General features: G+C 36.8%; 1 protein-coding gene across 3 annotated transcripts; it reads right to left on the reverse strand.

Moving 5' to 3' along the window:
• Positions 1-349: 349 nt before the first annotated feature.
• On the reverse strand, positions 350-18,085 carry MTFR2 (mitochondrial fission regulator 2). Of its 3 annotated transcripts, XM_006188475.3 has the most exons (8): positions 17,721-18,043; positions 16,970-17,086; positions 11,660-11,764; positions 10,867-10,979; positions 9,706-9,941; positions 7,777-8,131; positions 3,336-3,510; positions 350-1,250 (listed from the first exon to the last, which is right to left on the reverse strand). In XM_006188475.3, the coding sequence occupies exons 2-8, from the start codon at positions 17,030-17,032 to the stop codon at positions 1,215-1,217; spliced, it is 1,083 nt and encodes a 360-aa protein (XP_006188537.3). In that variant the 5' UTR covers positions 17,033-17,086; positions 17,721-18,043; the 3' UTR covers positions 350-1,214. The 3 variants fall into 3 exon arrangements, with proteins under 3 accessions (XP_006188537.3, XP_032340892.1, XP_032340891.1); XM_032485001.1 differs by lacking the exon at positions 16,970-17,086 and having other exon boundaries at positions 9,718-9,941; positions 17,826-18,085; XM_032485000.1 differs by lacking the exon at positions 16,970-17,086 and having other exon boundaries at positions 17,826-18,085.
• Positions 18,086-25,161: the final 7,076 nt, after the last annotated feature.

Genomic DNA, 25,161 nt, shown 5'->3' on the forward strand with positions numbered 1-25,161 from the left:
GGAAGGTGCTGGGAGAAAGGGTTTGGAAACGGAGGTGAGCCAGGCACCAACTTTCTACCACAGCAACATGAATGCTGAGCAAACTGGGCTTTTCTGAAAGGGGAGAGCCTGCAAAACAGGTGGGTGCTGAGTCCATCCAAATGGAACGTAAGCTCCATTTCTAGGGGAACATGTAAATTTCCACACCACATTAGTACTTGGGCAGAGGGACAAAATACCTATTCCAAATTTACATGTGTTTCATTTGTAGTGACCAAGAAACTCTACTGAACTTTTTCAAAAAAGAGTTAAGACTTTCTAATGTAGTATGGAAAGAACATGAATTTGAACTGCTATAAAACACAAATAAGTTTAAAAAGGCACATTTATTTACAAAGGAACAGAGTATAAATGTAATAAGGAACAAAGGAAATAAAATAATAGGTGTATGTGTTTACACAGCAAGTGTAGGCAAAACTGATCAAGAAGGTTCTTTACATACTTCTTCCATCTAGCACTCAATGCTCAAAATCAGCTTCTAAGAATAGTTATCACCTCAGGAAGGCTCTTAGGTGGTTCAACCTATGATTCAAAGTATGACTATCTTAAAGTATGAAAGAATTATAATTTTATATCCTTTGAAAATATCCAAGCTGCTGGAGGCCAAGTAAACCAGATCACTACCAATTTTTAAAAGATTCAAAGGCTCTTAAATTGGGGAAGTCATAATTGCTTTAAGATATTGTTTTTAAAAACTCAAACATACTATTATCTGCTTAGCACAATACAGACTTAGTTTATATTATTTTCTTAATCCATTAAATGATTTATGTTACCTTATAATGAGACCTGACTATTCTCTAATGACGAACATTAAATCATTTACTATTTAGCTCTTAGGAAAATCATTCAAAGTGTATATTCAGCTTTTAATAACATTTACATACACAAAAAAAGAATCCATACACCTAACTACCATCAGTAGCCAAGTAACTGCTGGGTCTTCTAAAACCAGAGACAGGTATTCTTAAGACTCAAGATCCTTTAGACTTTTGCATTAATATACCCCAGTGTATAGACTACATTTAACTTCATCAACAAGAAATAAGACCTTTTCACATATAGGGACAGTCATGCTGGCACACATCTGCAAGCCTTCTTTCCATGTGCAGACACACCCCTCATTGTTCATGCCTTGGTCGACACCTGCTGTGTTCATCAGTTCTTCCTTTAGTTCAACGTCCTTCTGACTGTAAAATATGATGTCCAAACTGAAATAAAGCAAATATTTAACATAGAAATTATTCTGATATAAAAAAAGAATGGCCACACAGGCACCAAATGACCCTGTGAGGCTTAACTCATTCAACAAGAAGTGGCTGTTTGACAGTGGGCTTCATGTCTGTCACTGTGCTCAGAGCTGCGGACACAAAAGTGAGCGAGACAGTCGCAGCCCCATAGACTGGGCTCTCAATCAACTATAGTTTGAGTCTGTATGTGCCTGGCCCTAAGCGAGGTGCTATAAAATATACAAAAAGAGATGTCTTTCTCTAAGATGCTCATAGTTGGCTGGAAAGAAAATGCTAAAAGAACAGTGAACACCAGTATAAAACAACCCAGTTATACCTCGTTGATCCACTATCACTGGGAAATGGTGTGTTCCACCTAAGTATATTTCTCAGGTAACTGAAGGTTTCCAATCATTCTAGAATTGTAATAAACCAACTTCTAGTCACTGCTCTGCCACTTAGATGTGGGATTACAGACAGATTACTTAACCACTATAAGGCTCATCTTCCTCATGTATTGGCAGGGAATATTGGCAACCCAGTAAGTGCCCATCAACAGACAACAGAATTAACAAGATGTGGTGTGTGTGTTTGTATTCACACACATACACACACGTGCACACACAAAATGAAATATTACACAGCCATTAAAAAATGAAATATTGCCATTTGCTGCAACATAGATGGACCTAGAGAATATTATGCTTAGTGAAATAAGCCAGGCAAAGATAAGAACTATAATGATATCACTCATATGTAGAATTCTAAACAAAAAAACACACAAAAAAATGAATGTGTATGCAAAATAGAAACACCTAGATACAGAAAACAAACTTATGGTTATCAAGGAGAGAGGGAAGAGGAGGCACAAATTAGAGGCATGTACTTAACAGATACAAACAACTATGTATAAAATAGATAAGCAACAAGGATATACTGCATAGCACAGGGAATTATAGCCACTACCTTGTAACAACCTATCATGGAATATAATCTGCAAAAATACAGAATCACTATAGTATACACCTGACACTAATACAATATTGTAAATCAACTATACTTCAATTTTAAAAAATGCTGTAAAGCTCAAATGAGTAAAAAAAGTACTCAAGTTATAAATTTCAATATAAATGTTGAACATTTAAACACATTTGTATTTTTAATTGTAACAGTTCTAAAGTAAACTATACACTTTTTTGCCTTCTTAGAGTTAAGAATACAATCTTCTGAGTCAACATAAGCACCAGACATTGTACAGACATAATAGTAACTTAGAAACTACACATCCCGGAATTGAGAAGAACGATTTTCCCCTGCTGTTACACTCTTTCTAGTTTTCCCATCTCCTCCTCTTACGCCTGTCTGATGTCCGCCACTCCAATGCCATCCACCGGACTTCAGACACTGTCTCTCTTTCACACTCTTCTCCTTCCCAAGGCTTATTCTTATTTATTACCTCAACTAAATTATGAGATGGAAAGCCACTCCCAAAATTAGGATTATATCTAAATTAAAAGAGGCTTCAAGTAACGAGCCATCTGAAGGGTCAAGAGTTGAAATATATCGTCTTTTTTTTTAAGTAGCCAATGAGCATATCCTTGAAGACAATTATGATCTCATTTGCTTTGTTAAAAGCACATAGCATCCTATGTATCTAAATAACCCAAAGTCTTTATATGTGACTGGGAAAAACATTGGGCGTATTCACATTTAAATATGGTTAGGTTGAATCTGTCACACCATTCTTCTCTGGTCCTCTGAAAGTTTCAGACACCCAGTTCATACTGCAGACAGCAATGTCAAGTTAGCACCCATCCAGGATAAACCATTATAAACTGATGCACAAATATTTTTCAAATCGAGTGTTTTACCTCAAAACAGGAGTGTACTAAAGCTAAAATGAGCATATGGAAGTTAACACAAACAACAGAAACATTAGCAGCACACACAATCAACAAACAATTTTATAGCCCATTCTGCATAATTAAAGAGAGTTTGAAGCAAAGATACGTCATGAACAATACACACTAGAAAAACTGAAAATTTAACCTTCCATTATAAGCTCACCCTTGAAGCTTCTGGACTAGAAAATGGAGAAGACTCCCAAGAATTATTTTCTTTCTCAAAGGAATCTTCTTCTTGGAATGCAAATTTCTGCTTAAGTGCATGGGATATTAAAGATACTGGATCCCAATATGAGTTTTGTCTCTTCCTCTTATGAATGGGTCTGCCTCCAGGTGATCTTTAAAGAAAAATGGAATAAATTAAAACTTTGTGTAATTAAAGCTCTTTGTTGACAAGCAGCAGAAATATAAGCATAAAATAGCAGAAATATAAGCATAATATATCACAATCTAATTAGCCTTCAAGAATAGAAACTTTTTGCCTTGCAATAACAAATCTGGAGGGCACAATGGATTAGGAATCAGAAAGCCAAGAAACCACGTGGGGCTCCACCACAGTCTGTTATAACCTGGGATTTATCAAATACCATCTTTATTTTTAATTTTCTAATTTTTCAGTGGGTAGAAAAATTTAAAACAACATTTAAGAACTTTTAAAAGGACCATGGAGTTCATGAAAGGAAAAACATTAGGCTAATTGTTCACTCATTGATTCAGCCTTCACTCAGGTCCCACTATTTCGCCAGGCTCCATGTCACACTTCAGGGGTAGAGCAGTCTCCTGCCCCCACAGAACATTCTGGTGGCAGGAGTTCATCAACAACAAGTAAGCAAGAACACTTTGGATAGCAATTGGTGTGTGAATAAAATAAAATAGGTAACTGTGATGGGGGCTAGGATGGAAGCATTTTGGATGAGATGATGAGCAAAAGTCTCTTAACATCCAGTGGATGCATCAGGAAGGAGGCTGGCATCTGTGAGAAGAGGAAAAAGAAAACAAGAACAGCTGGAGTACAGCTAAGTAAGATGGGAAGCAGGTCACGAGGTCAGAGAGAAGCAAGCGCCAAATCCTGGAGGGACTTCTCAGCCACCAAAAGGTGTCAGGATTTTATTCTAAGCACAATGGAGAAACATCAAAGGGTTTTAAGCAGGGAAATGGCAAGATGTGACTTCAATTTTTAAAGATCACTCTGGTTACTATATGGAAAACAGATAAAGAGAAAAGAATAAAAAGAGAGAGACCAGTTAGAAGGCTACTGTAGAAGTCCAAGCTATATAATATGTAAGATGGTGGCTTAGATTGAAGGGTGGCAGTGGGATAATGGAGGGTACATAAATTCGAGCTATGTGCTGAGGGAAGGATGTGGGATATAAGGGAAAAGAAAAAACAAGGATGATTCCCAGACATTTGGACTGAGCAACTGGGTGACAGTGTTGCCATTTACTGAGATGCAAACGACTTGGGGAAAGAACAAGTTTTCAAGGTAGAGGATGGAACAGGTAGGAGGGAAGAGTATATAAAAACCTAATTACCTCCCCCCATCCCTCCTCCCAAAAGCCATAGGACGAGATGAGATCACTGAAGGAAACAATTTGGATGGAGAGGAGAAGGGGGTTGAGATCTGAGCCCTGAACATGCCAACATTTAGATACTGATTTCCTTAAGGCCAAGTGAAGAAAGTGTTCTAAGGAGGGAACCATGGACTGTATCAAATGCTGCCGAGAGGTCAAGTAAGAAGAGCAAGGAGAACTGACCACTGGACTTAGCAACATGGGGTCACCGGTGACCTTGACAACAGTTTTCAGTGGAGTGATGGGGACAGACACCATATTACAGGAGCAGAAGGCGGTGTGAGAAATGGAAACAAACTACAGATGACATCAAGAATTAAATCCAATAAAGAAGAGGGAAACGATACTAGCTGAGGGCATACATGTTGTGAAGATGGGAGATGTTCAGGTGTGAAGAGAATAATAAAGCAAAGAAGGGAAATTTGATGATGCAAAAGACAGAAGAGACAATTTTAAGTGAAATCCTTAAGAAGATCAGAGAGAAGGGGAAGCAGCGACCAAAGGGAGAGCCCGGACACTTCATTTGCAATAACAGGATGGGAAGCAGAGAACATGGGTAGTAAATTTGTAAATGTAAAGATGTCGGAAGCCACATGTGGTTCAGCAGAAAGGTATAAAACGAGGTTAGTTGTTAGGAAAATGAGAGAATAGGGGGATGGAGGTACTGGCCTTTCAGTTGTTTCTCCGATGATGGTAACAGTCACAGTCATCACTTTACACTGACTGGGCCCAGTGATACCAGTAAGAGAGCTAGCTGGGAACAAATGTGTACCTACAGTCATAAGATTTTTTTTCCGTACTAGCTGCCTCCTACAAGGATCAATCATACCCTCAGTAATAATTAAATGACTTATCTGTCCTAACACCATTATATAGAAAATACATTTATTTTCTCACCAAAACCTCATTGAGGGGTTTCCAGGTGAACATGGCAAATCTCTGTAAAAACCCCACTAGCATGACAGTAAAGACATGTGTACACCTAGAAAGACAAAGAGATTACACGAGGAGAGAGTAGATAAGAATGGCAACAAAACGTTGAAAGCTGGAAAGCTGATGAGAATGAAGAGAGTGGGGGATAAGCTGCCTTCCGGAAAACAGAGGGATTGAGGAAAAGGCTACATACTGAATGGTACACTCCTCCCTTGCTCTTTCCCCACTCAACGCTCAAACTACCTGGCTTGCACCTGCTGTGTTATCCCCAACTCTCCTGGCCTAGAAGGAGATTGAAAAACTTCCTGGAAAAACTCTCTAGTCTCAAAGAAAAGACATACAGCTACTGAAATACGAGGTCTGCCTAACAAAATGGTCAGGTCCTCTACTCAAGCACTATATTGTGAAGCCAGCTGGCAATCCCACCTTACACAAAGAACCTTCCATCAGTTTTTCCTTGCCTCACTTTTAAGTATGAATTTATAGCCAAGAACCACCAGATACTTACATCAGGCTCCAAAACTATAAATGGAGACCAAAATCAACAGGAGGAAAAGAGAACTCAGGAAAAATGGAGATAATTCAAAAGCAAAAGAAAACTTAAAACTATAGCTAATATTTTCAGTAGGATAAGATACACAAAAGCAAGAAGATACAAAAAAAGGAGCATTCAAAGAAAAAGATATGGGTCTTGCAAAATAAAAATATGATGGCAGGGAAAATGCAATAGAAGAGTAAAGGTAAATTAAAGAATTTTCTCAAAAAGTACAATAAAAATCAAAGAGAAAGAAAATAGTAAAAGGGAAGATATACAGGTAAGAGGAAGTAATTCTGGCATTCAAACTCATAGTAGGAGTTTCAAGAAAAGAGAACAGAGGGAAAGAATGGGAGAAAATTATCAGAAAAATGTTATAAGAAATTTTCAAAAATGAAGGACACAAAACTCTAAATTGATTGAGTCCACAAGTGCCTGGCATAAGAAATTTAAAAAGAGGTCTTCAGGGCAATCATCATGAAATTCCAGAACACTGGGACCAAACTGAAGATTTTAAATGTTTCAAGAATAAACAGGTTTCATACATAGTACCAGGAACCAAATGACATTAACCTCTCAACAGGAACACTGAAAGCTAGAAACCAATGGACTTAATGTCTTCAAAATTCTGAGGAAAATGATTTCCTGCCTATCATATACCCAGCCAAAGTAGCAATTAAGCATGAAAGTAAAATAACAAATTTTCAGATATGCATAGTATTAAAACAATCTACTTTTTATGCATTCCTTCTCAGGGAGCTCTGGGAAGATATGGCACCCAGGAAATGGATGATGCAATGCACGACAAAGAGGAAGAGAATGTCCATGATGATGGTGACAATGCAGCCGGTTTAGAGAGAAACCAGTGAGATTAGAGCAGGCCAGAGGGCTCTGAGAGGGAACTTCTAGGGGGAAAAAGGGGAGGGGGCAGAGATTCAGAGAGGCAATTATTAACTGCAGTGAAAAATAAAATTATTTGGCGGGGAGGGTTCAGGCTTGGCAGTAGAATGCATGCTTAGCATGCATGAAATCCTAGGTTCAATCCCCAGAACTGCCATTTAATTAATAAATAAATAAACCTAGTTACTTCCTCCTACCCCACTCCTCCTCAAATTTAAAGACTAGATTATTCAACAAACAAAATGTAGTTATAGTGTATGGAATGGCTTACCTGTGAATGTTTACTATTGTAATAAGGATATAAATTCTGAAGACTGATTTAAGTAGATTGTGATTTAACTATATTGGGAAGATCTACTAAGAAGTCTATTGTGTTAGAGGGTAGAATGTCTAAGAGAACATATGCCAGATTTTAACAATTGTAAGTAAATATAACTGAAATATCAAGACATAGCATAAAAGGAGTATGGTGTATCAAAAACATGGAGATAAGACACTAGAAGGAAGAGTCACAAAAAATTGAAAATGATTCTTTCTGGGAGGGGTATTTGGGGTGAAGAGGAATAAAAGAGAAGACTTATATATGTTTGGTTTGATAAATATAATAATTTTTAAAAACATCATTGATAAAATCTTGGTTTATTTCTCAAATTATGATAACATACCTTTCAATAGCACGAAGCTTAACCTTATTCATATCCTTTAGAACATCCAACATGTTTGGAACATCTTTATGCTTCTGTTTTTTTGCATAATGACTATAGTTGGTCGTACTAGCATCTGGGTACTCATTTTTCATTTCAGTTGCTGAATTATCTGATGCACAAGTATTATTAGAAACTGGTTGTACAAGAGGAGAACACGGAGGCTGCAGAGAAGAAAACTGAGGGGGTGGTGGTGGAGGAGGAGGAGAGGGAGGCACTGAACTTGAAGACGGATCTGGTTGGGCACTCAGGTGAGTAGTCACTGATGACGTCATCTGTCCCAAACCACTAGGCCTGTCATTCAACTCCAAGAAGCCTAAAAAAAATTTAGTCTGTTGAAAACTCATGCAAAATTGTCTCCAACATAGCATGTAAGTAACACTAATTAGAACCAAACCAGGAACAATTTCTGCAGTGCTGCTAAAATAATGATACGGTGGCCAGGAAGGAGAAGCAATCCCATCTGCTTAATAATTTCTCTAAGAGTCAAGCAAATAGTAAATTTACTTTTAATCCAATTAGGATTATCTGTGTAGACTCTTAAAAAGGGGGAAGGGAGAGAATGCATTTTAAAGAGAGAATAAAAAGTGCTTTTTCACATAATCTGAATTTCATCCTCTATTTACAAAAGCTAAAACACAATCACAGAAACACTGAAACTGATACATTCACTCTATGATGACACTGTAGAAACACTCAAGCATTTATTTTTAGGCAAGAGCCTAAAATGGGTACTGAATACTTAACTTTTTCACAACAGATTTGCTCCTAAAATTATGTATAACATGATTGCTTAAAAAAAAGTGTATATCCCCATCTCATTTATTATTATACATTAATATAGACTGCATAATATTTCAAATAAATTATAAATATATAATACTATATAAATATTATGTGTTAAATATAAACCATATATGTGTTTATATGGATGTCTCTATATGCATATAGATATTGCATGCATGATTTAAAGCAAGTCACATCTTTAAAATTTTTGAAAGAATCACCTGGAAAACATTATTCACCTGGATTTGGTGAAAGCATAGCAGCAATAATTTCAAACTACAAAAGAAACTGAAAATATATATATGTATGTACATATAACTGAATCACTTCGCTATGTGCCTGAAATTAACATTGTAAAACGACTACACTTCAATAAAAAATAAGAATTAAAAAAAATCTCAAACTACAAATACATGAAGCCTCATACCTATACTCTTCTCTCAATTTAATGCATTCCTCCGCTTAAATTTCCAGTGCTTTTCTAAAGAGTTAGAAAAACTTAGCCAGCCCCCATTTTGGTGAGTTCTGCATCTGCAGATTTAACCAACTGTACATCAAAAATATTAAAAAAAAAAATTCTAAAAAAGTTCCAAAAAAGCAAAACTTGATTTCTCATGCACTGACAACTATTTATATAGTATTTCCATTGTATTTACAATGATTTATGTTTTGTAATCTATAAGTAATAAGTAATAATTATAAGTAATCTAGAGATGATATAAAGTTAAGGAGGATGTGTGCAGGTTCTGTGTAAATATGCCATTTTATAGAAGAGACTTGAGCACTCAGACTTTGATATCCACAGCGGTCCTAAACCAAAATCCCATGGATGCCGAGGAATGACTGTACTTAGAAAAACAGTATTAAATACAAAGCTATAATCTTCAGCAGTATAGATAGCTGTTCTTCAAACCAAAGCCATCCCCTCACCACAAATGTATCTTAATTTATTCCAAATAAACATCAGAGGTAATATATATACCCAACATCCTTTCGTATTTAATGTCATTCATGATACATTAGCATCAAACATTCTTATTCAGAACCATCCTGATTTATATACTAGATGAGTATCATCTCACCAAAACAAAAACCCAGTGTTACCAGAATTCGTACTGTTTCTCAGTTCTTGCATTCCCACAATTGCAGCAATCTGAGAGTGAAGATAAGCTAGCTCATCTTCGAGGGCAGCTATTTTTTTAATTGCAGCTTCATTTTCAGGCCAATCATTTTTTCTTGGTTTGTCATGCCTCAGAGCAGGTGACAATGAATCCTCAACTAGTTGCGAAGGATAGAAAAATTCAATTTTCTGCTCATCTTCATTTTTCCATATACTATTTCTGTGGGTAGAGGGAAGAAATTGGGAGGGAGGGGGAGAGAGACAGAAAGAGAGAAGGAGGGAGGAAAATTTTCCAGGAGAAATAAATTCTTTTAGTCAAAAAAGAATAAAGACACCAAAACAAAATCAGAATAGCTCTTTGATCCTATATTCATCTCTAGACTCATCTTATGTAACTTTGCATTCTCAATACCTAAAACAGAATGCTGCTTTTAATAGGTGACCAATAAGTAGACAGTGAATGAAGGAACAGGTCCTGCTTTTAGACTGTAAACCAAAACATAATTATCCTGTAACTGTTCAACCTATTAACGTTAAATACAGTACAAACTTATTTAGAAATGCTACATATTCTGAAAATAAAGTACTAAAGTACTCATTATGTCAGGGAAAGTTTAAGGTACTCTAATTTTTGAAAATTTATAAACCAGTTTGATACAGAGTAAATTTAGCCATAAATTTGGAAAAATGGACATTGACTGTACTTATAGCCTGTATCTGAATACAGCTAATACTAACACCTAAGTCAGTACTTCCAAGCAGAAACCCATCCAAATTTTAAAATGTATGCAATATCGTTGCGTGGTACACAGTAAACATTATATAAGTTTCAGCTAAATCATATAAAATAAATCTAGTATCCAGTATGGGAAAGTGCTTTCTCCTAAAAATGAACATGATGATTTTGATATCCTTTTAACATCATTCATTCCTGGGCCTGGGGTTGGGTTTAAATGTGCATTAAGAAAAACTGGCTAAAAATGAGAAAACCAGTCATCCTTACTAGGAAGACATTAGTAGGACATAGCGCAGTACAGAGATAGACAAAATTAAAAGGGTTCAGCTGGTCTGAACACACTTCAACACATGCACAAATTCAGATGATAGCCCACACCCTACTTTCCAAGATAAGTAGAAAATATTACCGAAATCTGAGATAACTGGCATCTTCATCATTTGCCACATACAAAACATCAGCAAAGGATGGAACTACAGATCCACAGTTAGCAGAGTCCACAGAGTTCAAGAGCGGGATCAGCTAAAGGAAAAAAGGAATAATAGAGTCAGAGCTCTGCAGGGTGTTGGGGGCAGACATGTGCCCACGGAAACTATTACCTAAGATAAAAGCATGACAGGGGGGAAAGAATGTTCAATAGAAAAACATACACCTATTAACAAGGAAGAAAAAATGAGGAAAATATTATTTTAAGTTTATACACTACTATATAGCAACAGGGAACTATATTCAATTTCTTGTAATAACATATAATGGAAAAGAATCTGAAAAGAAAATATGTCTATGTAAGTGTATGTATAACTGAATCACTTTGCTGTACACCTGAAACTAACATTGTAAATCAACTATACTTCAATAAAAAATTTTTTTTAAATAAGCAAAAATTGTTTTTAATAAAAAAATAAAATAAAGCCTACACATGTGGCCATACTCTCTCCTCTAATGAATGTCATCTATCATAAAACACAAACTAGAAGAACAAAATAAGCTACTCAGGGGTTGCTTCGCATCTGCTGATCTTTGAATGTAATTATTTAAAGAAACAAAGACAAAAACACATGTGAAATGACTTGTTTCCAGGGATAAACTAGAGGTTTTTGACTTGCGGGAAACATTTCTTCTTTCGTTCTACCCTACGTCCTCAGAAGTACCTAGGATAATTTTATACATGGTGTTTAAATAACACAGGTTGACTGACTTACCTCAAAATTAGGCCTGGGACAAGGTTCTAAAGGAAGAATTTTCCCAATAATACGAACAATACTCCGAGCTGATCCATAGTCTTTATTTTCCCAAATCTGTAAAGCCTAATAAAGCATTGTTTAAATAGTAGTATTCTAAGAAAATACAGAATGGCATACTTTTAAAGTATTTTCTTCAAAGAATTAAACTTTACTCATATTTGTCTTTAAAAAAGGCGGCGGGGCGGAGGGGCAGGGGAGTGAATGGAAGTTAACATATACACATTCCAGGAAGAAAGATCTTTTGCGAAGTGCCACAAATTCATTTTGTTTCATTTCTGATAATGGCCTAATACCTTGGGGAACTTTATTCAGAAAAACTCTCCCCAGCTAAAAATCTCATCTTTTGGCCCAGTCAAACATTGACAATTTCAACTTCTCAAGCTATCAAGTAATAGAGTATACTCATATAATTTCCTTTAAAGGAGAGATAAAGAGAGGAATAAATGCCCTATACAATTTAAGAATGCTTTACTTAACATGGTACTGGCACAAAGACAGACATATAGATCAGTGGAACAGAACAGAGAGACCAGAAATAAACCCTCACAATTGATCTATGACAAAGGAGACAAGAATATACAATGGAGAAAAGACAAGTCTTTTCAGCAAGTGGTGTTGGGAAAGCTGGACAGCTACACGTAAATCAATGAAATAAGAACACTCCCTCACATCATCTACAAAAATAAACTAAAAATGGTTTAAATACCTAAATATAAGACATGACACCATAAAACTCCTAGAAAACATAAATTGTAGCAATTTTTTCTTAGATCAGTCTTTCAAGGTAAAAGAAATAAAAGCAAAAATAAACAAATGGGACCTAATCAAACTTATAAGCATTTGCACAGCAAAGGAAACCATTAACAAAATGAAAAAACCTACAGAATGGGAGAAAATACTTGCAAATGATGCAATCAACAAGGGATTAATATCCAAAATATACAAACAGCTCATATAAATCAATATCAAAAAAACAAACAACCCAATCAAAAAATGGGCAGAAGACCTAAACAGACATTTCTCCAAAGGCACTACAGATGGCCAAGGGGCACATGAAAAGATGCTCAACATCACTAATTATTAGAGAAATGCAAAATTAAAACCACAATGAAGTATTATCTCACAAGGGTCAGAATGGCTGTCACCAAAAAGTCTACAAATAATAAATGCTGGAGAGGGTGTGGAGAAAAGGGAACCCTTCTACACTGTTGTTTGGAATGTAAATTGGTGCAGCCACTATGGAAAGCAGTCGGGAGGTTCCTTAAAAAACTAAAATTAGATTTACCATATGATCCAGCAATCCCACTCTTGGGTATATATTCCCCAAAGATGAAAACTCTAATTCAAAAAGATACATGCACCCCAGTGTTCATAGCAAAACTATCTACGAAAACCAAGACATGGAAACAACCCAAGTGCCCAACAACAGACAACTGGTTTAAGAAAATGTCATATATATGCACAATGGAATACTTAGCCACAAAAAAGAATGAAATATTGCCATTTGCAACAACATGGATGGACATAGAGATTATCATACTAAGTGAAGTGAGTCAGAGAAAGACAAATATTACATGATATCACTTATATGTGGAATCTAAAAAATTAGACAAATGAATCTATATACAAAACAGAAACGGACTCACAGACATAGAAAACAAACTTATGGTTACTGAAAGGGAGGGGGAGAGGGAAAAATCTGGAGTATAGGATTAGCAGATACACACTACTATACATAAAACAGATAAGCAACAAGTACCTACTGTATATAGCACAGGGAACTATATTCAATATCTTGCAATAACCTATAATGGAAAATAATCTGAAATATGTATGTAACTGAATCACTTTGCTGTACACCTGAAACTTACAGAATATTGTAAATCAATTATATTTCAATAAAAAAAAGAGAGAGAAAAAGAAAGCTTTATTTACAGTGGAATATATCTTCTAGTAGTCAGTTCTTGAAAGATAACAAAAGAAATGTGCTACTATAACTCAAATAACACTGTGTCCTTGGGCTTGGGCTTCCCATATTGGTGTAAACTATTCCCACAGGAGTCTCCCCAAAAATATGACATAACATTTGTTCTTTTGAGATTTCACACAAAGAAAGCATTTTCTCACTTTAAAAAACATTAAAAATCGGACTTTTCATTTTTCCTAAGATCCCATAACAAGGACAAAGTTTATTATGAGCAACATATATAGGTAGCATCCTATTAGCATCCTCACGGAAATACCCAGTAAGCAGATGGATACACAGTTCTAGAACTCAGGAGAAAATCTGTGATTAGAAAGATGGATTTGGAAATCATCAATCAGCATACAGAATACGTAACAGGTAAAAATTGAAGCCATAGGACTAGTTAAGAAAAATCCAGGCTAGAGAGAAAGGTTTGAAAGTCATCAGTATACAGAATCTTCTGCACAAAGTCATGCCATTCCTCTGCTTTTAAAAGGTAAGGGTTCTGAATTTATCTGATCACATCCAAACATTAAATACGGATGACTCTAACATTAGATACTGATTCCATCAACCAACTTTACAAGCTGCCATCAGTTCTGCCAGCTCAGTCTCCATGACACATTCTATGAACTCTGTATGCATTCTCCAATCACCCTTAAAGGCCCTCTGCTCCTTAGCCCTATTCTATCTATCCAACTTAATTTCCCAGTATTCATTAACAAGAACATATGCTCTTTTGAGATAAGCAGCTTTCCTCATTGTCTCAAAAACAAGCCAATATTATCCTAATTGCCAAGCATTTACCCACGTGCTCAGAGGGCCCTGATCTAACTCTAGCCCCAGTACTAGCTCAGTTTCACTTCTTTTAATGTCAGATTCACATTCCTCTACAAACTGGATTATTTCCTCCCTCAGGAGCTTCCTAGGCTCTGAATTCCCAAATTAGTTCCAATGAGTACAAGATAGTAGGACACAAAAATAACACATTACTTTGTTTCATTTGTAGTTTTCTCTCCCCTCATTAGACTGTAAACTCTGAGGGGGCAGAGACATGTCTGTATTCCTCTTGAATTCTACAGAGCAGTAGTTCCCAACCATAGGTCTGCAAGAATCATCTCAGAAGGTGCTCTCCAAAAGAAATAAAATACAAACCACGTATGTAAACTAAACTTTTTAGTAGCTCCATTTGAAAAATTAGAAAAAGATATTGACATTACTTTTCTTAATGTAATTATTTAACTCAATAGGTATATATTATCATTTCAACATGTAATCAATATTTTTTAAAAATGAGATAACTTTACATTTTTTTTCCACTCTAAGTCTTTAAAATCTATCATGCATTTTCCACCTGTAGCAGATCTCAATTCAGACATTTCAAGTACTTAAAGGTGACATCTGGCCAGTGGCTACCATATTGAATAGCACAACCTAGGTATAGATGCCAGACCTACTATCACTAGAATCTCTGTGGTTACACAGACCACTCACACGTGCACCCTTGCTAAGAAAGAACCACAGGCCTACAGTCTTCACTACAGTGAGCGCAAATATTGTACATAAATAGTCATGCCACTCTTGGTCAGCTTGAATGTTACGTTCATGTCTCGCTCTGCAGTTTTCATCCTGACAAACTCCTGTCTTTCTCTCTCACTCCTTCATTGCCACTGACCACCTTCATCACTCTTATGATTCCACCTCCTTCTGTTCCTGGTCCAGCACCCCTCATGACTTCCCTACCTAGCAGGGATTTTCAAGTTAATTGTTTCAGTAATATGTTCATTACTACTCAAAAATGGTTCATTCTCTTGATATTATGTGCTCTCATAATGGATAAACTACACCAACTACTCTTAACTAAAGGGGGAAAAAGAACCACAAAATGACAAAATTTAGAGACTACAAAACCATGATGACTTCATCTTGGTATTCATAACACGTTTTGTTCTCTACTGTGTTCCCAAAGCAATCATTAATCTCTGAAATCCCCAATGCCACCATTTCCATCACCTGCTAATCTGCCTTGCCTCTGTTCTTATTGAGCAAACCAGTGACTCCAATTTAATATACCTCAATTTTCATTTCTCTCCACTCAGAATCTCTCCACCATCTCGCACCTTTATTCTACTCCTGACTGTCCATCTTCTTTCCAAGGCTTATTTATTTATTTATTTCCCCTGATCAACTTCCTTCTCCAGGGCATTGCTCAATCATGCTCTCTCTCTCTCTTGCATCTTAAATATTTTCCTGTCTATGAGGTGCTTTTCCAGTGCTTACAAACATGAAGCTACCTCTAACATTGAAAAGAAAACAAACAATCTTGGCACCCCTTCAGATTGATGGTCTCTCTCAATTTCTTTTCACAAACTTTTCAAAAGAAGGTTGCTGATGCCAGTTCCCTTCCTCAATCTTTCTTCAAACTACTACAATTCAGCTGCCACTCTCCACCGACAGAAATCCCTAAAGGCATCAATAATCTACTGATAAGCAAATCTTCAACTATCACTCAGTCTTTATTCAATTATCTGCAAGACATTCTATTTATACATTCTGACAGCACACCTGACTCACCTTATCTCCCTACTCAAACTAGTTTCTCGGACTGAGTTGCCTATAATAATGGCACCATCATTCTTCAAATTACTTTTGTTTAAAATTTTTGAATTATCCTTGGCTATTCTAATTCACCATACCAAATAGCAATGATTTGCCCATTCTGTAAGCACCCCCTATTAGTTTTGCGTCTCTTACATTGAATCTGGTATTAACTATCTGTATGTTTCTTATACCTCATATCATATTGCAAGCATCATGAATACTAGAATCATGTTTTGCTACTCTACATCACCCGCAGAAGCAAGCATGTTGTCTTAGATGTAGTAGCTACTCAACAGGTAGACAAAATTTCATTTGCTTATAATTCTCACACCTAAGTCAACCTCTCATCTTAAGATTTATTCTGAATTTGTTGAGCTCTAACTTGTTATCCCGTATCCAGATATCAAACTTAAATTAGCTTAAATAAAGCTACTAGGTGATTTTTAAAATATTTTATCCATGAAGGTCAATGTCTAGCTTTTGCTTCCTTTGTATCTTTTGTTGACATGTGACCTATCAAGCAAACAGGTTCCTAAGAATTTATCCCTTTACTAACTCAAACTATCAAAGCGACTCCATTACAAACTAGCTCTTGTTACACCTATAGAGAAGTAACAATTTTGCCCTGAATGTTGACATATAAATCATTTCCAAAATAAGATCCAAAAACAGTTCTTTCAAATCCATTAAAAGACATTTACCTGGTTTATGGGAACACCAAAATATTCCAGCATCTCTCTTAAGATGCTCAATATGAATGACATTGAGGAAGCAAACACAGAAGCAAATTCAGTGAAACATTATCAGTTTCTTAATACCTTCGGAAGAGAAAAATTTTAAAAATTACTCTTGATAAATAAATAACTGCCACACAAATTGTGTTAAATAGTTGGAAAAATTATTTTGTTACACACTGCAACATCAACTGATCTCTCTGGACAGCATTATTTTGACGAGAGAAAAAGAGGAATGGGAGAATGGAGAAGGGCTGATAAAAGAAACTTCAACTCATCAGTTAAGCGGCATTAAAATTTCATAAGATATGTTGAGCCTCTGAAGGAGCCTAGTTAATAAATATCAATCAACAACAGATTGGAAATTTAATAAGGAAGCCTTCAAATTAGTTGAAACAGCGACGCTCGCTCCCTCCTACAGCTTTGGGCTGAGACTCTAAGCAGAGGAATGAGTTCAGCTCACCCTTGAAAGCAGGTAGGGAGCCAACTCAAGGCTTTGACAAAATGAAAGGTAGCTCTTCCTCACTAACGTATCGGAGTACCACCCATCCCTCCTCGCTCATTTTAAAGATAAGGAATATGAACCCCCGATAGGTGAGGTGACTTTAAGTCACCCGCCTACCAGATTAACAGGCCGAGATTAGCTCCCGGCCCTGTCTCACTTCGGCCGCAAGCTTCCTCGGGGTCTCTCCTAGCCCAGCATGGTCGCCTGGCTCACCTTCCTCCGAAGCCCAGCCTCCCGACAACTACGGCAACTTCAAGATGCGGTCGTTAAGGAACGTCACTGCGAATCCGCAGAGGACGAAGCCCGGCGAGCGCTCACCCTGATCCAGAAGAGCTCAGACGTCAACAGCGCCCGCCCGCGCCTCGGCTTGCCGGCCACAGGCGGTAACAATGCCCCCACTGACCCGGGGCTTGGGCCCGGAGCCCCTCGCTCGGCCGCGGGAACTCCGCGGGAGCAGCGGCCCTCCTCCCGTGTCCCACCGAACCTGCAGCTCGCCTCCACGACCGGCTCGCCACTTCCGCGTCCCCTGACGAAAATTAAACTCCGCGGGCCACGACCCGTGTCCGATCTCATTGGACCAGGCTGAAGATCACTGCCTGTGATTGGTTATGGAATGAGACAGGCTAGTTACGGTCGCTTAGATCGGCTACTGGGATTTTCTTCTCCTTCAAGAGGGCGGGCCTTCAGCCAGGCAGCCAATAGAAGCCCGTAGCCAGCGGGGAGCGCGGGTAGGCCGCGCGGGGATGGCGACGTGCTCGCTAGACGTGTGTTTAGTAGGTTTCCCGAGTGCCCTCAAATACCGGTGTCTACAGGCGGGCATTACGGAGCCGTTATGGCCCCCGGGTCAGGTCCGCGATCCGGAGTTGGTGCCCCACACAGATCTTCGCAGGGAAAGTGTGTCATCCTCTACATCCAGATCCGAAGTGAGGCCTCTCTCCCAAGTCCGCTTGCTGTGAAGAGTCGCGATTTATTGTTTAATCATTCGTTAGTCCACTCAGCGCACATCTATTATATGCTATGGTAGGTAGCAGAAGCTAAACATTGTCCTCGAGTAACATTGCAGCATTGCAGTACTTAGAATGTTCGTTCATCACACGCTGCTGGTTATCTAGGCTGCCAAATGTGGACCGGACGCTGACCTAGCCTAGCCAAGGGTGGTAAAGTGACGACCAAGTCATGGCAAGTGATACCCCAGTTTTAAATTCTGATCTGAGGCTACTGGCTTCTTAAGAGACAACAGCTACAGCTTCTCGTATTTCAGGGAGAAATGCATTGGAGTGACATGATTTAAGATGAACTGTGCCTGCTGCTCACCTACACAATTTTAAAATGGGAGAATTTTTCAACTGATTTCTCTGTGTCCACATTTATTCATTCATTCATGAATGTCTACTATGTGCCAGGCATCATTCTAAGCACGAGGAATGCAAATGAGCAAGGCAGGTAAGGTGCTTGTCCCCCTGGAGCTTACATTCTAGTAGAGACCTCAGAGAGGCTTTCTCTGAATATCATATATAAATAGCATCTCTCTCCACTCTTTCCTTGATTTTTCTTTATAGCACTTAGACCGTATATATTTATGCTCCACATACTCCCAAACTAAACTCCAGAACAGGAACTACTATTTTTTTTAACCCACTGTATCTCCAGCACTTTAGAAGAGTGCCTGGTGTATGGTAGGCATTCAATCAGTATTTGTTGAATAAAATAATTGTATATGGGATGAGAGAAAACAGACACCAAGAATGATTTGAAACTCAGAAACTGGCAGAGCAATAGCGATTATAATGACAGGTCCAATAGTCTAAGCGAGGTAGGGATGGAAGGGGCAGGAAAGGGCTGTTGGACAATGTACAAGTAGAAGGCAAATGGATCAGCAATCCTATATAGAATTTTCTCAAGCTCCTTATCCTTCCCTTTTGCTCTTCCTTTCCAGTCTGATATGAAACAGCACATAATAGGGCCAAAAGAGCATCCCTTGAGAGCATGAGAAGGGAAACCAGTGCTAAAGCTCCTTCAGGATGCCCTATTAATAGAGCTCAATGTTCAACTTTAGGTAACAGCAAGGTAGGCCCAGGTCAAATGCTACATCTTCCATGAATTCTTTGCTGACAATTTCCCCTTAAAATTAATTCTTCAGAGATCCTTCCTCCATTTTACATTTACTTAAGTATTCATACATACCACATCTTGATACCTTTTTATGAGATTTGACATTAAGATTTTTTTATTATTCACTTTTAAGTGAAATTATTTTCCTGAACTTCTAGAATGATGTAGAGTTAAGTAAAACTTTTTTGGCTTTACAGAACTACCTTTTCTGCCATTTTTGAGTAGTGTCCAGAAATATGATGGCATGTTTTCTAAGATTTTCCTGGCCAAATTCCCCTTCCCAGTTGAATCTAAGCCCTCTCCTCTGTCTACTGTCTCTACCCTGCTCATTGTGATTCCCCTTTCATTAATTTCTCCTCAGTGTGGGGTCCTGTCCCTAAAAGGGAGTCTTGTCTTTACAAGTCCGATTTGAGAGTTCACTGAGGTGGGGGATAAACTACTTCAGCCTCTCCCATCCTTACTGGGGGTACCTTGTGCTCAGTACCGGAGAGGACAAAACCCATTTCAGTAGAATTATTTGAGATTCTCCTTTTCTCAAGACTGTCAGACGCTACCCCAATTCTTCCTTCTACTCACACCAATGCCAGGCAGGTTGGTAGTTTGTCCTCAACCTGGTATTTGTGGGTCCCTGGGAAAAGCTTGTCACCTAGTTTAATAGCAAATGCTGTCTAAAGATACTTGGTTTTGTTATCTAGATGTATGTTTCCATTTCCCCAGAACCACTAATAATACATTATAGTTAATCATCACACTATGTTCTGGATCCCCAAGACCAATAACTTTATCTGACTTTACCCTCAATGCTAGGCATACTTTCCCAGTGAATAAATGGAGAGAGGCTGGTGGCTGGTTTGAACAAAGACTAGAAAGATGTGTACTCAGTCTTGCCAACTACCCGGTAGAAACCCATTAGCCTTAAGTTATAGGTGATTAGAACTCAAATTATTACAATTATCTCAAGTAATGGGGTAGAATACAATATAACATTCTACCAAGTAGGCAATAGCCTCTCCAACCTTAACCATAGGGTCTCATGAAAAGGATACCCAGATTGGGATGCATATGCTCAGAAATTTCACTTAACCACTTTACATTTCAAAAAGAAGAAAAATATTTAGAGCCTTTTTCCTTTTGTTCTGCTGCCTATACTTGAAACCTCTCAGTGGCAAGTAAGTAGTAATGCAGTACACTTAAACTGACCAGCACTATTTAAAGACTACATAACTCTTAAAGGTTCATTAACACTGTACAATTGTTTATTCAAAAAATGTATTGACACTCAAATTAAGACCAATGTCCATCAACAGATGACTGGATAAAAAAGTTGTGGTATATTTATATGATGGAATTCTACTCAGCCATAAAAAATAATGCCATTTGCAGCAACATGGATGTACCTGGAGATTGTCATTCTAAGTAAACCAGAAAGAGAAAAAAAAGTATTTATACAATATATTACTTATATGTGGAATCTTAAAAAAAAAAAGACAAACGAACTTACAAAACAAACTCACAAACTTATGGTTACCAGAGGGGCAGGGGGTAGGAAGGGATAAATTGGGAGTTCAAGACTTGCAATTACTAATTAGTATATATAAAATAGATAAACAAGTTCATACTGCACAGAACAGGGAACTATATTCAATATCTTACAGTAAATTATGGTGAAAAAGAATACATGTATGTTCATGTATGACCAAAGCATTATGCTGTACACCAGAAATTGACACACTGTTAACTGACTATACTTCAATAAAAATACATTAAAAAAGACCAAGATTTTCCTTGATATTAAAACCATGTTTCAAGTTAAATTCTTCTGAAAATCTCCTGTTTTTTGGTATTGACAATAAAAATGATTCAGTAACCTAAGAATTGAGATTTACTACCTATGTAGCTGTACCTACTATATAAATTGCTATTCACTTGTGGTATATTAAAATCACAAAATCTAAGTTAAATGTTTGTCTAAAAGCAAGACTTATTTTATTTGGACCTTAAAATAATTTGTATAAAAAGAAAGCCTAGGTTACTGTACTTAGTGTTTCTGAGTCCAAAAGTCCTATGTGTTTATTAGCTACTCATACTATTTTTGAACAAAAATATTCTACTACAGCTAGACCTTGCTAAAAGAATAAAAGTGAACTGCTGCTTGATTTTTCTGGTTCCATTATTTTTAAAAGATTCATATGATTTAATGGATTCTGTCATTTTTGATATAATCATGTTCACAAATACATATGCCTTGACTCTTGTTAGTCACTTAAAGAGTTGGTTAAAATCCAGAGCAGAGAAAAAAATGTCCTTCCAGTTTTACTCTGCTCTGGACCATCCAGTCCAGTTATCAGTACTCTTAACATTTCCATTTAATCCTTTTCAATTTTAGCAAAAATCAACTCATAATTTTTAATACTGACATGGTCCAAGTAACAGGAATTTTTCAAACTTTCCTTCATAAAAATCCCAAATAACTTATTTTGATTGTCTTAACACTTAATAGCAAGTTATTTGTCATCCAAAGATTTGGCATGTCTTATTAAAAAATATCAAAGTTCATTCCTATCACAATACTGAAAAACTGTAGCAATAATACAGCACTTCTTTTTGTCACTATATCAGTTATAAGTTTAATAAAGCAAACACCTGAGAGTAAAATGCAGTTCTTGATCTTAAGCAATCCAGAGAACTAGAAAAAAGTTTTGCTTCAGATAGCACAGCATTCCTTCCAGATTCTCCATACTTCTATAAACAGAAAACTATGTTATTCACAAGCTGCCCACTCTTTTTAAATATCTAGCTGTGAAAATCAGTTGAGACAGTGAGTCTACATACCTATTACTTTTACCTACTGGCTCTGATTCTGCCCTGCAAAAACAGAATACATTAAAGTGATGAGACTGGATAAAGTGGTATCAAATGCTCTTCCGGGTCCTATATGGTTTGAGTTTGACTCCATTTCCCTTGCTAAGGGAAAGCCCTTTCAAGTACTTGAAGACTGCTATACTCATCTCAGCCATCATTTTTCTACAGTAAACATACCTTTCCCAATTAATCACATGACAGTATTTCAGAACTCAAGCTTCTGGTTCTCCGACCTCTAAATATACTAAATGTTTTCTCTTAAAAATATATTAAACACTTCTCCAAAACAACACAGAAGAGGCAACTTGAGGCATTTATAAAAAGATCCAACTCTTCTGTTCATAGCAATCTGAACTCTCCCGTTAAGCACATTTTTAAGGTAGCTTAGATGGAATTATGTTTCAGCAAGAGCCATAAATCGGCTTATGCCAATCAAATGCCAATCTCTCCATATAATGCAGTTATCATACTTTCATTTATACTCAAGGAGCACTTACTACATGTAGTATGTACACCATACACAATGCAAAGTGCTAATATTTACTCTAGCAAAGCAAAACACATAAACAATCAGTTGCTAGCCTAAAAAAACGAAGACAAGAGGGCTTTTCAGATTTTTTTTTTCCCTTTTGCTAGGATTTAAGATTTTAAGATACCTAAGTGAACAAGGAGTGGGATAAGGCAACAAAGCAAAAAAAAAAAAGGAGCTCACCTTGAGGGAACAGGGAATTCCTGCAGTTCACCTTGACTAAGATTTAGGCAACGAGAAGACACTGAAGAATTTTTAGCTTATTTTAGACAATTTTCAATTGAAAAATGTCCCACAGATGGCAATTAAGATGAAATTTAAAAGTTCAGGTGTCCAAACTAGAAGACTAATGCAGCAACTAGGGCAAATGATAAATATCTTTACCAGTTACCACAGCAGTGAAAATGAGCTGACATTTTTGAGTCTGAAAGTTGAGTATCATCACCAAACATAGGAGTAAAAGATAATTATAAACTGACATTAACCAGTTAAATGCTGTATAAGTATCTCTTTATGCATACATTTGCTGATATTCCATTTCTTTCCCCCCCACACACACAAAAAAAAATTCCAACTGTATTTAACATTCCCCTCATGGCACCCTTAGAAGTAGCCTGGAAGTTTAAGTTTCTAGTTTTCCCTTTCCAGTATAAATACGACAAAAGAAAAACTATGACCTCCCATAATCAAGGACAAGAGAAGTTTGCAACTAAACTACTATTCTGGAGGGTGAAAGTGGTTTTTGTTTTTTGTTTTTAACATTTTTTTATTGAGTTAGTCATTTTATGTTGTGTCAAATTCCAGTGTAGAGCACAATTTTTCAGTTATACATGAACATACATACATTCATTGTCACATTTTTTTTTCACTGTGAGCTACCACAAGATCTGTATATATTTCCCTGTGCCATATAGTATAATCTTATTTATCTATTCTACATTTTGAAATCCCAGTCTGTCCCTTCCCACCCCTCTCCCCCTTGGTAACCACAAGTTTGTATTCTATGTCTATGAGTCTGTTTCTGTTTTGTATTTATGTTTTGTTTTTTTTTTAGATTCCACATATGAGCGATCTCATATGGTATTTTTCTTTCTCTTTCTGGCTTCACTTAGAATGACATTCTCCAGGAACATCCATGTTGCTTCAAATGGCGAAAGTGGTATTCTTTATTTTTATCTGGGGCCCTTTACAAGCCATGGAATTTGCAATTACTAGAACAGTATCAAGAAGTTACCATTGCCAAATACACAGTTCATGCTGTTAATATATAACCGTCATCACCTAATTGTACAGTGTACTTACTATTATCTACTTTTATTAAAGGGAGGGCTCATTATTGAACCAAAAGAGATTACTAAGAAAAATCTGATTCCAGTTTTAGGAGAATAGCATAAAGACTTACCTACCCCTTTTCTACTTCAAGAACCCAGATTATCTTCTGCATTTTAAGAGCACTGCAAATCAGTTCACAGATGTGAAACATCTCAAGTGTCCTTAGAAAAAATATTTTTCTTATGTACAGATCATTATAATTAAAGAAACATTATTTGGAATTTTTCTTCTAGTAGTGGTGAAGTGCCATTCTAATGCCTGTTCTTTCTTTTTTAACCAGTGGGATCCATTTTTAAAAGCTAAACTATAAGGAGGTAACATAACAATATAAAGAGAACTAGTACACTTAATGTACAACTTTGGCTTCATTTGCATAACTGACACACACTAATCATAACTGAATGTTTCTGAAAAACATGAGTTCAGCTCCTAAATCTAAACAATCTCTACAAAGGCTTTCAAGTCAGACAATGGAATACAGTAACTTCTATATATTCCTGGATGCCAATAATCGAGTAACAAAACCTTTTCACTTAAAAATTAGGAGTCTATGTTAATGAAGTTTTAACATCTGCCTCAATAAACTGAACCATTAGACCCTGACATTCAGATTTAACAATAATGATTTCAACTGAGAACCTTACATGTATGGAACAGATAATACTCCAAAATTTTGTTGAGGGATGTATCACAATCTACTACTCAGACTGACTCTAGTCAAATACAGTTCCATGACAGTGAAGTTTATTTCTCCATGTGTCTTCCCTATTTAGCAACTTCATAAACTCAGGTAATTCTTTGCACTTCTCTTTCTGAATG

Source organism: Camelus ferus, chromosome 8 (assembly GCF_009834535.1).
Source record: "Camelus ferus isolate YT-003-E chromosome 8, BCGSAC_Cfer_1.0, whole genome shotgun sequence".
In the NCBI taxonomy this organism is placed as follows: Eukaryota; Metazoa; Chordata; class Mammalia; order Artiodactyla; family Camelidae; genus Camelus; species Camelus ferus.